This window comes from Suricata suricatta, chromosome 4, assembly GCF_006229205.1.
Source record: "Suricata suricatta isolate VVHF042 chromosome 4, meerkat_22Aug2017_6uvM2_HiC, whole genome shotgun sequence".
Classification (NCBI taxonomy): Eukaryota; Metazoa; Chordata; class Mammalia; order Carnivora; family Herpestidae; genus Suricata; species Suricata suricatta.
The window spans coordinates 77,419,558-77,432,852 of NC_043703.1; the positions used below are offsets into that span (position 1 = coordinate 77,419,558).

Below are 13,295 nucleotides of genomic sequence, written 5' to 3' on the forward strand. Positions count from 1 at the left end.
CGCCCTGCGCCGAGCCCCCCCTTCCCCCGCCCCGGCCGCCGTCCAGCCGAGCAGGTGAGCGGCCCCAGGACCGGGGCTCCGACTGCTGGTGGGGGGACTGGGGGGCGCCGTGGGGGTCGCGGCCGCAGGAACTGGTGTCCTGAATGCTGGCTGGGGGATTCCGTGGGGGGCGCGGCCGCAGGAACGGGGCCCCTGAATGGTGGCTGGGGACTGGGGGACGCTGGGGGGTGCGGGGCACGGCCGCAGGAACGGGGCCCCTGAATGCTGGCTGGGGACTGAGGGCCTCCGTGGAGGGCGCGGCCACAGGAACGGGGGTCCTGAATGCTGGCTGGGGGCTAGGGGCCGCGGTGGGGGGCGCGCGGCGCCATTTCGACCCTTTGCGCGCAGGCGTCGCCTCTGAGAACCCGGCGCAGGTGAGATCTGCAGTCGGTCGCCTCTGTCGCCCTTGTCACCCTTGCTGACGACCGCTCGAAGGTGGACCCTATGGCCGCAAGACATAGTCGCCCTCCCGGCGCTAAGCGGCCCGCACCGGTGGTTGTTCCTGCGCGGCGGGGTTGCCCAGGGCAACTTCTCGGCCGGGAACCGCATCCTTCCGCGACCCCCAGGTCCACTGCCGCACCCCGCCCCGCCTGGCGTCCTCCGCGCGCCCGGAGGAACGAGGATGGACGGGTTTGACTTTTACCCTGGATGGTCCCCCTTCGACTTGCACAACAGGTTTTATAAATATACACATCGTGCGCACGGGTGGCCAAGGGGTGGGCCTAGGCCCCTTTCCCCCACTTCTTTTGCGGCGTTTTGGATTTTCTTCGCTTTCATGAAATGCTGATGAAGTCCTGCTTGGATTTGGGGAAAAGGAAAGCCGGTTCAGCCGGACCAGTGGAAAAGTCCCAGGTGGAACTGACCCGTTTGGCTGCAGGATGTGTGCCCGGAGAACTTGGGAGACGCAGATGACAGTGGTGCAATTACTGGACAATAGTAATTAAGTGTCATTGGTGACACATCTCAGTTAAAAGGTGAAGGCACCAGAAGGTCCTTCCTGTCTAGTGAAGGGGAGCAGTCCCAGGCGTTCCCTCGCGCCCAGTGTTGTGACTGGGCTGGCCTCCCTTTCTGGAGAGCAGGACCGAGCCCGAGGTCAGTGTGGCCACGCAGTCACCGACGCCTGGAGGGATCGGCACACCTGGCCCTGCATTGCCCTCAGCATCGCCCAGGTGCAGCCTCGCTGGCAGCTCGGGGCCTGATTGAAAGCTACCACGAATCATTGTTCTTTCCCTTCGGTTGACATTATGCCACAGAGTATTTTCTTGCCCCAGTTCTAGTCGAATCTAACCAGTGTTCTGGAAGAAAATGTCCTGCCCCAGTGCAGTTTCCTTAGAATTGCGGGATGCTGCTCAAAACTGCCTGCGCCTGTGGAGAGCTTTGTCTGTTGTTTGGATCAGGCCAGAGTCTTTGGGAGTGTTGTCTGAATCCTGCCAAGGAGGGGAGAAGGAAGTTATTAGGAGAGAACATCAACAAGCTCTAGCCTGTGACATAACTGGGGTGGGGGTGCAGGGCTCCCCATCTCCATCCCAGCTGTGACCCAAACTGGGAAGAAGGAGAAGCATTTCAGCTGCTCCAGGCTTGTTTTTATTTAAAACAAATTCTGGTACAGGTAACAGCGAATTCATTTTCTTTTTCTTACTTTTCTGAATCACAACAGCTTTGAGAAAGAAAAGACCCACAGAAGGTCTAACTGAACGATTCAACAGGGTAAAAAAATTCTTGCTTGCAAACCCTCACTGTATACCTTTGATTCAATATGGTATTCCAGGAGCTATGAGTAGTCTGTGGACATTCGTTAAAATGTTAAATAGAATAAAATGGTGAGAAAATAGTTTCCAACACAAGTTTCTTGGCCATGAAGACATAATCCTTCCAATGGCTATATTAAGATTTCTGTTTGCTTGAACCCTGAGAACGGAACAGACCCACAGAGTACCTTTTCCTTTTTTATTTTCATGGACATTCAGCTCAAGTTAGACGTAAATCTTTGGAAAGGACACAGATTTGCTTGAATGAAAAGAGACAGCTTATTGGAAAATTTTTTAACTCTTTGAATTCTTTTTTTAATATTTATTTATTTTTGAGAGAGAGAGAGAGGGAGGGAGGGACACAAGGCTCAAACTCCGGACAGTGAGATCATGACCTAGGCCGAAGTTGGACGCTTAACCAACTGAGCCACCCAGGCGCTCCAACTCACTGAATTCTTAAATGGATTAAGAAATACATGTAATTCTATGAATTGTCCATGTTTCTATTTAGATTCCATGGCTGGAAAAAGTTCTTTCATTTTTATTGAGTTAATTTTGAAGAAGCACATAAATCCTAAACCCCTTTTAACACAGCCTATTAACTCTGAAAGGACAGTTGATGAAAGTTTAAGTCATTAAATTTAAAGGACAACCTAAGGTTGTCCCTAGCATGACCTGGATATCTGTTGAGAGACAACAGATATAGATTCTTCCTGATTAAAGAGTTTGAGAATTTTTTCTAGACTACTGATTTGAGGGTTAAAGGAGCTTGTCCAGTTTTTCTAGTCCCCTTACCCCTTATTTTAATTGCTTGGGGAATGGGCTAGAGGTTTGGGGGGCGGGCATTACAATGATGATTTTTGATAGGGTAAAGAATCTACACTAAAGATTTTTTTTTTAGTTTTATTTTATTGGTATATAAAGTATGAAGCCTCAGGAAAGGCCTCTCTAGACTGCCCTCGTTACAGTTCTGGGGATAAAGAAAAACCCCCACGAAGGTCATGCAGTAGACACGTGGGGAGTAGTTAAATGAATCTGGCCACATCTGCTATTTTTCCCTTAATAGGTGACATCCTCACTGACATCCAGAAACTGCGTAGAGATTTATATCCATGTCATTGCAGTGCAATATTGCCTTCTAAGCAATCAGATGGTGTAGAAGAAAGCCTGAAGCCCTTGAAAAGGGACTCTTGCCCTAATTCTTCTCCAGGCCAAGAAGCTGTGACTCCTTGGAAGTAAGGCCCAGATGTGCTTGTTTTGCTCTGACATTGTTTTTCATCAACATAAGTCTCTTCAACTTCCTAAGGCTCCTGTGGAAATTGTGAGGAATGTGCTCTGTTCTCAGGTCTATCAAATATTCAATGAATAACTTTGAAAGGGTCATCCAAATGGGAATAGAACTTTCTTTTTTTTTTTTTAATGTTTTTAAATTTATTTTTGAGAGACAGAGAGAGATAGCGCAAGCAGGGGAGGGTCAGAGAGAGAGAGAGATACAGAATCTGAAGCAGGCTCCAGGCTCTTAGCTAGCTGTCAGCACAGAGCCCGATGTGGGGCTCGAATCCACTAACTGTGAGATCATGACCTGGGCCGAAGCCAGATGCTTAACCGACTGAGCCACCCAGGCGCCCCGAATAGAACTTTCTAGAGAGATGATTTCCACCTCTTGGCATCTGCTAAGGCATAACACTATAATTTTAAAGTTTGAGTTTTGGTTCTGTCATCAGTGAAACTAAGATGGCATTTTTAAGCCAACTCCTTAGGATTAAATTTTTAAGTTTTAAAACAGTCAGAAAATTATATTACTGAAGCAGAATGCTAATAGATTTAAATTATTTGAATTGTGTAAAAGGGAAGAACAATCTAACTTCATAATACTGTGTGTATCATTAGAATAAGATCAATTGTTTGCCTATTCTTAGAGCTGAATATTCCAGCCTGGAGCTTTCCTAGCAAGAGTGCACTGTATTCACCATGATCAGGTATACCAGAAAACCAGAGACACTTTACCTTGTAAGTTGAAGTGTAACCACCTTCTTATACGGAGACCAGACTACGACAGGTAGACATATGCATGATTTCCTTAAAAGAGAGCCAGAGAAGCTGGTTTAAAATAAACCTATCTGGTTGCAAACAACGAGTTAATATTTTACTTTTTTATTGAAAAGTCTCCTCTCATTGGCTGCAGGCTGCCTAAAGCACGAAAGGAAAGAGGTATTTTGTTTACTAACACATTGCAAAGGGTTTCAGTGGATGCGGTTGTTTTGAAAAGTAATTTTCAAAGAGTGCTTGGCCTTCAAATCTTCTACAACCCCAGTGCTGATGGAGAGCTGCCCCCAAGAAGTATGTTTTTATAGGGGAGACACGGGTGCATCGGCCCCGTGGGCAGTCTCTTCACCTCAAGCCAGAAGTGACTCTACCCCACTGAAAGACCAGGTCAGAAGGACAAGTGGAGCCAAATGTCATCCTTTCAGACTTGCAGAATCTTCCGCCCTCTGTCAGCTCCTTTCTCTCCTGGGATCCGTGAGTGGGAAAAGTGTCCTGGGGGGCAGCCAGGTGTTACCAGTGACAGCGAAGTGTCAGGAGGTCTGGGGCTCCTAATTTGAGCCTAATAGTTGTGAGGCAAGCTGTCCTTACATTCTCAACACTCAGAGAGTGGCATGCAGGAGCCCTGCCCCCAGGCTCCTCAGTGAGACCCTTGGGAAATGATGTGGACTAGACAAAAGAAAGTTCTAGCGTAGGAAACATGGGGCCACATTTACTCAATGGCTTTCCTGCTGTGCACTTAGGGCAAGGGAGTTATGGAGAGTGTGGGGGGAGAGTGTGGAGGGGGAGTGCAGAGGGAAAGGATGGAAAGAAAGCACTACTTCCTGTCAGGTCATTTCTACTGTGATAAGTGATGGGGCTTTTGTCGCCCCTGCCACCACACAGATCAGGTGGTTTGCTGTTAGTTAGCCTGATTGTCTTGAGTGACCAGGAGGCAGGACACCCCTGTATTTGGGTTTAAGCACTCATTTTTCTTAGTGACCTAGGCATCTTTTTCTCCCTTTAAAGGTACAGGTAAATTGCTGATTTTTAGTGGAAGTCAAAAGTATTGTCAAATAGATTATTCTCTGTTCAGCTACTTTGCTAGAACTTCAGAATGTTCAATTTGGGCACCCAGAAAAGCCAAAAGAAATAAAACTACTGTTATCATAATTGTCCCTGGGGTTTTTGTTGTTGTTGCTTTGCTTTGTTTTGTGGTTTTTGAAGAAGGAGAAGCCCTAAGGTGCAGATGCCAAGCGTCCTGCTTCTAAAAGCTGGGACCATATTCTCGTGGGGCAATTCTGACCTCTTGACCCCTCCCATGACTTCAGCCTTTCCAAATTCATTCCGACTGAGCTGTCCCTTTGCACCTGATTGGTTTGCTTACTAGAAGAGCAGGCAACAGGTGACCACAGGTGTGTCATTGTTCCAGAAGGCTGTTGATAAAGAACTCAGAGGGAAAACACAGCCTTCTTACCTTCGGAGGAGTTTAAATTCTCTGCACTTTTGAGCGTTTGGGAAAATGTGAACTTTTATTTGATAAATCAAAAACTTGTTGATTGTGCACTTAACCAAACCAAATTGCAATGGGAGATGTTCATTGGTTAATTAGAGACCGTCTTCATTTCATAAACAAACAGGACTGGTCCCCTAGGTGAAGAGCTGCTGTAAAATATGGTTAAACATCAGGACATACGAGTTTCTACCTCCTGAAATGCTTGCAGGATAGAAGAGCAACAATTAGGGAAATTTATTATAATGACTTTCAGTAGGGACTAAAACTTAATTTTATAATTCCTATTACCCAAGATGAGTTTTTAAGATCAGAGATACATTTACTGGGGACATTGAAAATCTCTTTCTCAGAATGTAGACACTAGCTCCATGCCTCTCTTGTACTCTGCTCTCAGAAATAATTTTTAGGGGCACCTGGGTGACTCAGTCAGTTAAGGGCCAACTTCAGTTTAGATCATGATCTCACGGTTTGTGAGTCCAAACCCCATATCGGGCTCTGTGCTGACAGCTCAGAGCCTGGAGCTGCTTCAGATTCTCTCTCTCTCTCTCTCTCTCTCTCTCTCTCTCTCTCTCTCTCTCTCTCTCTCCCTCTCTCTCTCTCTCTCTCTTTCTCTCTCTCTCTGCCCCTCCCCCAATCATGCTCACTTGCTCTCTCTCAAAAAAACAAACATTAAAAGAATAATTTTAAAAATAATTTCTCTTTGATAAAGTAGGGGGAGTAAAACAAGAGTTTCTGCCTTTTATCTGTTATCAGTTCGAATTACAGCTGCTCCGAGCCCTTACTTTCCTTTTGGCTCAAGTATCTTTTTTTTTCATTCTTTCTCATGTTTTATTTTCCTTTATCATTTTATTTTATTTTATTTTAGCCTCATTTGGTGATGAAACTTTGGGCACTGCTGTACAAGCCTGGGCCCCCTCAGTGTGTGTCATGGGTCTGGGTTGTCTTCTGTCATCCTGTCACCTGGAAATCTGAGCTCCCAGTGCTGACTCCCTCAGAATTTCACATCTTCAGCTGTGGAATTCTACCTCCCTTTTCATTTCCATTGAAAAAATTAATATGCTTCCCTAACATCTAGGCTAAGTTAAAACCACAAATTAACTTTTCCTGTCTGTGCCTCAATTTGTTTTAGTTTGGATTTAAGAATTCAAATGTTCTTATCACATTCTGTTAGGACTTTTCAAATTCATGGCATTTGAGCAACCATGAACATTTTGAAGTCCTCTAGTGCTTTCTGGCCAGTGGAGTCGGATAGGCCGGTGTGCACTAACTCCTCCAAAATGACCTTTGGGCTTCTTGTTCCCGCTCTACCTCGTTGGCTCTGGTGCCTTCCCGCGGGATCTGGGGGTCCTGAGGACTCTGAGGGTGCTGGTTTGTTGAGTGCTGGTTTTTAACTCCTTATGGATTATTCAAGGAAAGAATAAGCGTCTGTGAGATCCTAGGGTCGCTCTAACTATCCTGTCTTCCGGTGACTTCATTAATCAGGCGCACGCACAGGTGCTGAAGTGCAGCCACATTGTCACCTCCCTATATTTGCCTCCTTAGGATGTTGTGTGCTCCCAGCTTCACTAGTTGTGACCTGACACCTTAAATCTCACAGGATAGGAACCCATCTCTGTCTTGAAGCTCTTTCCAGCGCCTCTAGCTGTGACCCCCGTACCCCCATCTGCTCTGCAGCTCTGTTCAGAACCCACTCAGTGCTGAGAACTGGACCATGTCTTGGGATGCAGAGGTGAAACAGCTAACTCACTCAGCAGCTAACAGCAGACACTCACTAAATGCTTCTGGAAGGCCTGGTGATTGCTATTTACTTAGCTTTGGCAACGTGGAGCAAGGAGGGCTTTTCATATAACTGGGCTCTGCAGCTTTGGCGAGAGAAGGCAGGGGAGAAACTCATAGTGAGAAATTTCTAGCTATGCCCCTGCTTGCCGTCCACTCCCCTCCCCTTCCACAGCATGTGCCCTTGACTTCCACTGCCCGGTTCAGACAGAGGAGGAATCCACACGCATGTGTAAGGGGTGTGGTGGCGTGACCTCCTTCCCGTAGGTCTTCCTTAGAGAAAGGTAGTGTCTAAAGGCCAAACAAAGGGTAAAGCCAAATTTCTCAGAAAGCCAACTGAAATGGAAGTCTGCCTATCGCACACAACTGGCTGACTTCATTAGCGTCAGCCAAGGGTCTTACTTCTGGGGCATGCATGAGTACCTCAGTCAGAGACTTTGTGCCCAGTGCTCCTGGGGGAGCCCAGGCTGCCTCTCTTTCCCTAGTTGCTTCAAAGTGCAACACCTGTGATGCAGAGGCAGCATAGATGCGGGCAAGACGAGGGCCCCAGGGGTCGGGGGTCGCCTGAGGAGAAGCCCGACCCCAGCCTGAAGTCAGCTACTGGGAAGTCTCCCTGAGACCAGTGACGAAGGACTTTGGTGTCTCCTTCAGCCCCTGAAAGGCTTGACAAGTTGTGAGAGTCTGTTTCTCTGAAGATGGGGTCTTCACTTTCAAAAGATTCCCAGAGTTTTGTTTGGTTTGGTTTCTCGAGGCAAATGCTGATGGATTCTCAGTCTTCTGCAGCAGTGTAGGGTAAGAGGGCATTTCCATTTGAACTGTAGCAAAAGTTCCTGTGGAAGTCAGGGATGATTTCTCTCAGGACACTAAATCAGTAGGGAGGGGGGCCCTGCGTGGCCTCAGCTTCTGGTCCCCTTCTCCCATGGCTCCTGGTGCTCGAGCTGTTGAAGGGGGGGATCAGGCACCAGTCCTGGTTACCATGGAAACAAGTGAGCACTCTGTAAAAGCTTATGATTCTCTTTCAGAAGAGGACCTTTCAGTGGTGAGGTCTCCTAAGAACACATGATGTCAGCAAATGATGTTATTCAAACTAGAAGTGAACAGAAATATATTGTATAAAGTAAACTAACAGGTTTTGGGGGTTCTCTTCCCCCTTTCTAGTCTGCTGGGTACACCACAGTATGTCATTTCAGTGATTAATTTTTCTCTTAGATAAGCCCCTTAATAAGATCCACCATTGAACTTCTGTGATCCCTTGGGCAAAAGAAAACTGATACAATACCTAAACACACGGTGGATGAGAGAAAACTTGGAAATGTATTTGTTTATGTGAGTTCCTGGGTTCATGTCAAACAGCAACCTAATATATAATCTGAATTCAGTTGAATTCAGAACGGTTACTTCTGGGTCAAAAATGTTAGAATGGGGGCACCTGGGTGGCTCAGTCAGTTAAGGGTCTGGCTTCGGCTCAGGTCATGATCTCATGGTTCGTGGTTCGAGCCCCGCGTTGGGCTCTGTACTGACAGCTCAGAGCCTGGAGCCTGCTTTGGATTCTGTGTGTGTCTCTCTCTCTGACCTTCCCTGGCTTGCACTGTCTCTCTCTGTCTCTCAAAAATAAATTAAAAACATTAAAAAATGTTTTTAAAAAATGTTAGAATGTCTTAGAGTGAGCATTCCTTACCAGAAAACCTAATAGCAACCTAGGGGATTGATGTCATAAAATAACCACAGCATCCTTTTAGAGAAATTTGCTTCAGTCTGTAATATAACTATACTATTTCATAAAAGTCAAAGGAACTTTCCATTAGTTCACCTTTGCTAATTTTTTCTGTTTAGGAGTAAGCCACCACAATGGACTGGGGTACCCTGCACACTTTCATCGGGGGTGTGAACAAACACTCCACCAGTATTGGGAAGGTGTGGATCACCGTCATCTTCATTTTTCGTGTCATGATCCTTGTGGTCGCCGCTCAAGAAGTGTGGGGTGACGAGCAGGAAGATTTCGTCTGCAACACTCTGCAACCAGGGTGCAAAAATGTGTGCTATGACCACTTTTTCCCTGTGTCCCACATCCGGCTGTGGGCCCTGCAACTCATCTTTGTCTCCACCCCAGCCCTGCTGGTAGCCATGCACGTAGCCTACTATAGACACGAGACTGCCCGCAAATTTAGGCGAGGAGAGAAGCGAAATGAATTCAAAGACCTCGAAGACATTAAAAAGCAGAAGGTTCGGATAGAGGGGTCCCTGTGGTGGACATATGCCAGCAGCATCTTCTTCCGAATCATCTTTGAAGCATCCTTCATGTATGTCTTTTACTTCCTCTACAACGGGTACCACCTGCCCTGGGTGTTGAAATGTGGGATTGACCCTTGCCCTAACCTTGTCGACTGCTTTATCTCTAGACCTACCGAGAAAACCGTGTTTACCATTTTTATGATTTCTGCATCTGTGATTTGCATGCTGCTTAATGTGGCCGAGCTGTGTTACCTGCTGCTGAAAGTGTGTTTTAGGAGATCAAAAAGAACACAGACACAGAGAAATCACCCCAACCATGCACTCAAAGAGAGCAAGCAAAATGAAATGAATGAGCTAATTTCAGAGAGTGGTCAAAATGCGATCACAGGCTTTCCAAACTAAACATTTCAAAGCACAGCGTAGCTGACTCATAACAGAAGTGGTCTTTTCCTGAAGGCAAAGCCCACCTAAAAGTCCCCTCAATAGGCTGAAGACTTTGTCTTTATAAATGGCTTTTATAATACATAGATACTTGAGTTAACTTTTTGTAGAATAATCGGTGCATTAATGCATGACATGCAACATAATCAAGTATGTGGTCTGCCTCTGAAAGCTAAGACAGGATTATAACTGTGCCTTGAAATAACCACAACACATTTAAATGGACTGTCTGACATACTAGGTATTTCCTGAAAATTGTGTAACTGTTGTTTGGTAAAGAACATTTATCTGGAGATTGCTACTTTGATTAGTAAAAGGTATTTTTATAGGATTGAATGTTTTAGTTCTGACTTTGAATTTATATAAAGTGTTTTTATAATGACTGGTCTTTCTTACCTGGAAAAACAAACGATGTTAGTTTTAGAATTATGCCATAAGTATCTAAAGTTTAAACTTACAAAGAGTCTATCATGTTGTAAATAGTGTTTTGCATGGTCTGTGACAAGTTTATGAACTGTCATGATACTCTCAAGGTGGAAATTGTTCATTGTACAATATATTTTTATTGCTTTCTGCACATAGAGCTGTATGGAAATGGGAAACTTTTTAAAACTAGTCGATTTGCAGTCGTTGTGAACAACCGAAATGACAGTGGTTACCTCAATAAAGATCAGCCCCGTTGCTTACGCCATCATGTGCATTCCGAGTTTCTGTTGGGTCTGGGCCTCCATGCAGTCACCTCTCGGCATCATGAGTTGGTTGGGTCACTTTTGCGGGGCGGCTGCTGGTTGTGTGGGTGGAGTTGCCGAGAGTTCAACCCCGACTCTCACATCCTCCCATCACAGGAGCAGAAGCGAGGTTTAGCAGCCCTCGCAGCCCTTGGTTTGGACACAAATTGCCCTCAGGGTCAGTTCAGCCTTAACAGAGAGGAGGTTGAGGAAGTCAGCAGCTTTCAGACAAAGCTCACCTGAAGGACTCATTCATCACTGGAGTCCTGTGCATGGTGACTAAGATAAATACCTACAGCTTCACACCCACAGGTGAGGAAACCGTCCTCTTCAGGGATTTCCAGACTGAGCACAGATGCCTTTAGAGTGGGTGTTGGGGAATCTGTCACAGACTGGTCACTCTGGAGGAGAATGCATACACATGAATGCAACCTCTGTGTGAAGGGACAAGGTTACCATGGTGTGTTCTGCAGGAGCCTGATATGGGGCCATGATTCTAAAACCCCCCTCCAGAAAGACAAAACATTCTTGTTTTCTTCAGGGTTCAAAGCAAATTCTAGACCTATCATTTCATCCATAAATATCTTAGTATTGATCTATAAAAACCAAGACCAACCATTTAAAACAGAACTACATTTCTACCATCAAATTAAAAAATCTGATTAGCATTCATAATTCCCAATGTACTATAATGTTCTTTCTTTTTAAATAGCTGATCAAAGGAGGATCAGATGAAGGATAAGGGAAAATACCAGGGGTAGATCAAACAACTTTGGTAACAATCCTGATCTATATCAAGGAGGAACTTCCTTCCTACCATGATCTTTGAACTCCTGGTCAGTCCCTCCTTTCTTATTTTCCATCTCTTTCTCTTCTCCAGTTGTTTTCTGCTCTTTAGCCCCCTTAACACTCCTTTCCTCTGGAGCGGTCTCTCCACACCAGCCCATCAAGGAGTAGGGAGCCATACTCTCTTTCCCCACTTGCTTCTAGCACCTTCATCTGGGCCCATGCTCACCACTGAACTCAAGCCACCGTCAACACCAGTGACTTGTGAAACACCAAATCTGATGGCGTCATCTTCTTAAAACCTTTTTTGAACCTTTTATTTGGATTCCAAGATACTGCCCAACCTAACCATGGGTCTCTGCCTCCAATGGCTCCTCTGTCTCCTGCACTGGCTCCCCCCACCTCCCATCCCTTGAGAGAAGACCTTTCCTTTTCTCACCTTTTCCTCTCCCTCTTGGCAATCTTGTTTATCTGTACAATTACCCTGAGATATTATCACATTTTAAAGGGAGGTTAAATAACTTGCCCAAAGCTTGCCTAATATGTAGCAGAACCAAGGTTCCAACCGGGTCCAGCTCTCTGAAGGCAGTGGCTTCATGACCACGTTGCACCAGCACCCACAGCTCCATGCTGGATGACTGCTAACCCCCAGGCACCTCTCACCCAGCCCCAGCCAGGTCATGCTTCTTCACTTTCCCAGGAGACTCCCACCTGCTTATTCCTCACTCTGGATTACTCTGAAGTGCATCCTGGACAAATCATTTTGTTGGTAGATATTTCAGTATGGGTCTTGTAAGAGTAGACTAATCTTTTAAAACTAGACCACAACGCCACCATCACATTACAAAATCAGTCAAGGTTTATAATTCCCCAACTGTCCTGAAATGTATCTTTTTTTGTTATTTTAAGATAATTTAGAATCACATGTAGGTATAAGAAATAATACAGAGGTCCTTGTGCTCCTCAAAGTTTCTCTCAACAGTAATATCCTATAAAACTACAGCACAAGATCTCAACCACTGTATTAACATTGATACAGTCAAGGCATAGAACATTTCCATCACCACAAAGATCCCCCACATGGCCCTTTTACACCTAAACCCAATTCTCTCCCATCTCATCTCCACTCATCATATTCCTTTTTGATCTGCTCATTATCTCTACAGTTTTGTCATTTTAAGAATATTATTATAAAAGAAATCATATAGTATGCAACCTTTTGAGATTGGATTTACATTCCCTCAGCATAATTCTCTGAAGACTCATCCAGGTCATGGCGTGCACTAAGAGCCTATTCCTTTTGTCGCTAAGTAATGTTCCACAATATGAATGTGCACAGTTTAACCATTCACTCATGAAAGGACATCTGGGCTGTTTCTAGTCTGCGGCTTATATGAAAAATATGGACAGATTTTTCAGTGAAAACATTTTCATTTCTTGTGATAAACATTCAGGAGTTCAATTGTTGGGCATATGGTAGTTGTACATTTCATTTTTCAAGAAACTGCCAAACTGTTTTCCAGAGTAGCTGCACCGTTATGCATTCTCACCAGTAATGTGTGAGTGATCCAGTTCTTCCTCATCCCTGCCAACATTTGGTGTTGTCACTAGTTTTTATTTTATCCATTCTGATTGATGTGTTTAATTTGCATTTCCATAATGGCTAGTAAAGTTAAACATCTTTTCATATGATTATTTGCTATTTCTATTTCCTTTTCATTTTCCAATTAGATTGGGTTTTTTCTACTGTTGAACTTTGATCATTCTTTATATATTCTAAATACTAGTCCTTGGACAGAGAGTAGTTCATGAATTTTTTCCACTCTAGCTTTATACCTTCTTAACAAGGTCTTTTCCAGAGCCAAAATTTTACATTTTTAAAAATTTTATTTTATTTTAAATAGTTTATTGTCAGATTGTTTTCCATACAACACCCAGTGCTCTTCCCCACAAGTTCCCTCCTCCATCACCACCATCTCTTTTCCCCCCTCCCCCTTCCCCCTCAAC

The 13,295-nt window shown here is 45.0% G+C and overlaps 1 protein-coding gene across 1 annotated transcript; it reads left to right on the forward strand.

The window, feature by feature from the left end:
* On the forward strand, positions 1-10,465 carry GJB6 (gap junction protein beta 6). The gene is made up of 2 exons (XM_029936186.1): positions 1-54; positions 8,935-10,465. The coding sequence occupies exon 2, from the start codon at positions 8,950-8,952 to the stop codon at positions 9,733-9,735; it is 786 nt and encodes a 261-aa protein (XP_029792046.1). The 5' UTR covers positions 1-54; positions 8,935-8,949; the 3' UTR covers positions 9,736-10,465.
* Positions 10,466-13,295: the final 2,830 nt, after the last annotated feature.

What these genes read in the sequence shown, in the direction of transcription:
- GJB6 (XM_029936186.1), top strand. Translation starts at nt 8,950, where the DNA reads ATGGACTGGGGTACCCTGCACACTTTCATCGGGGGTGTGAACAAACAC.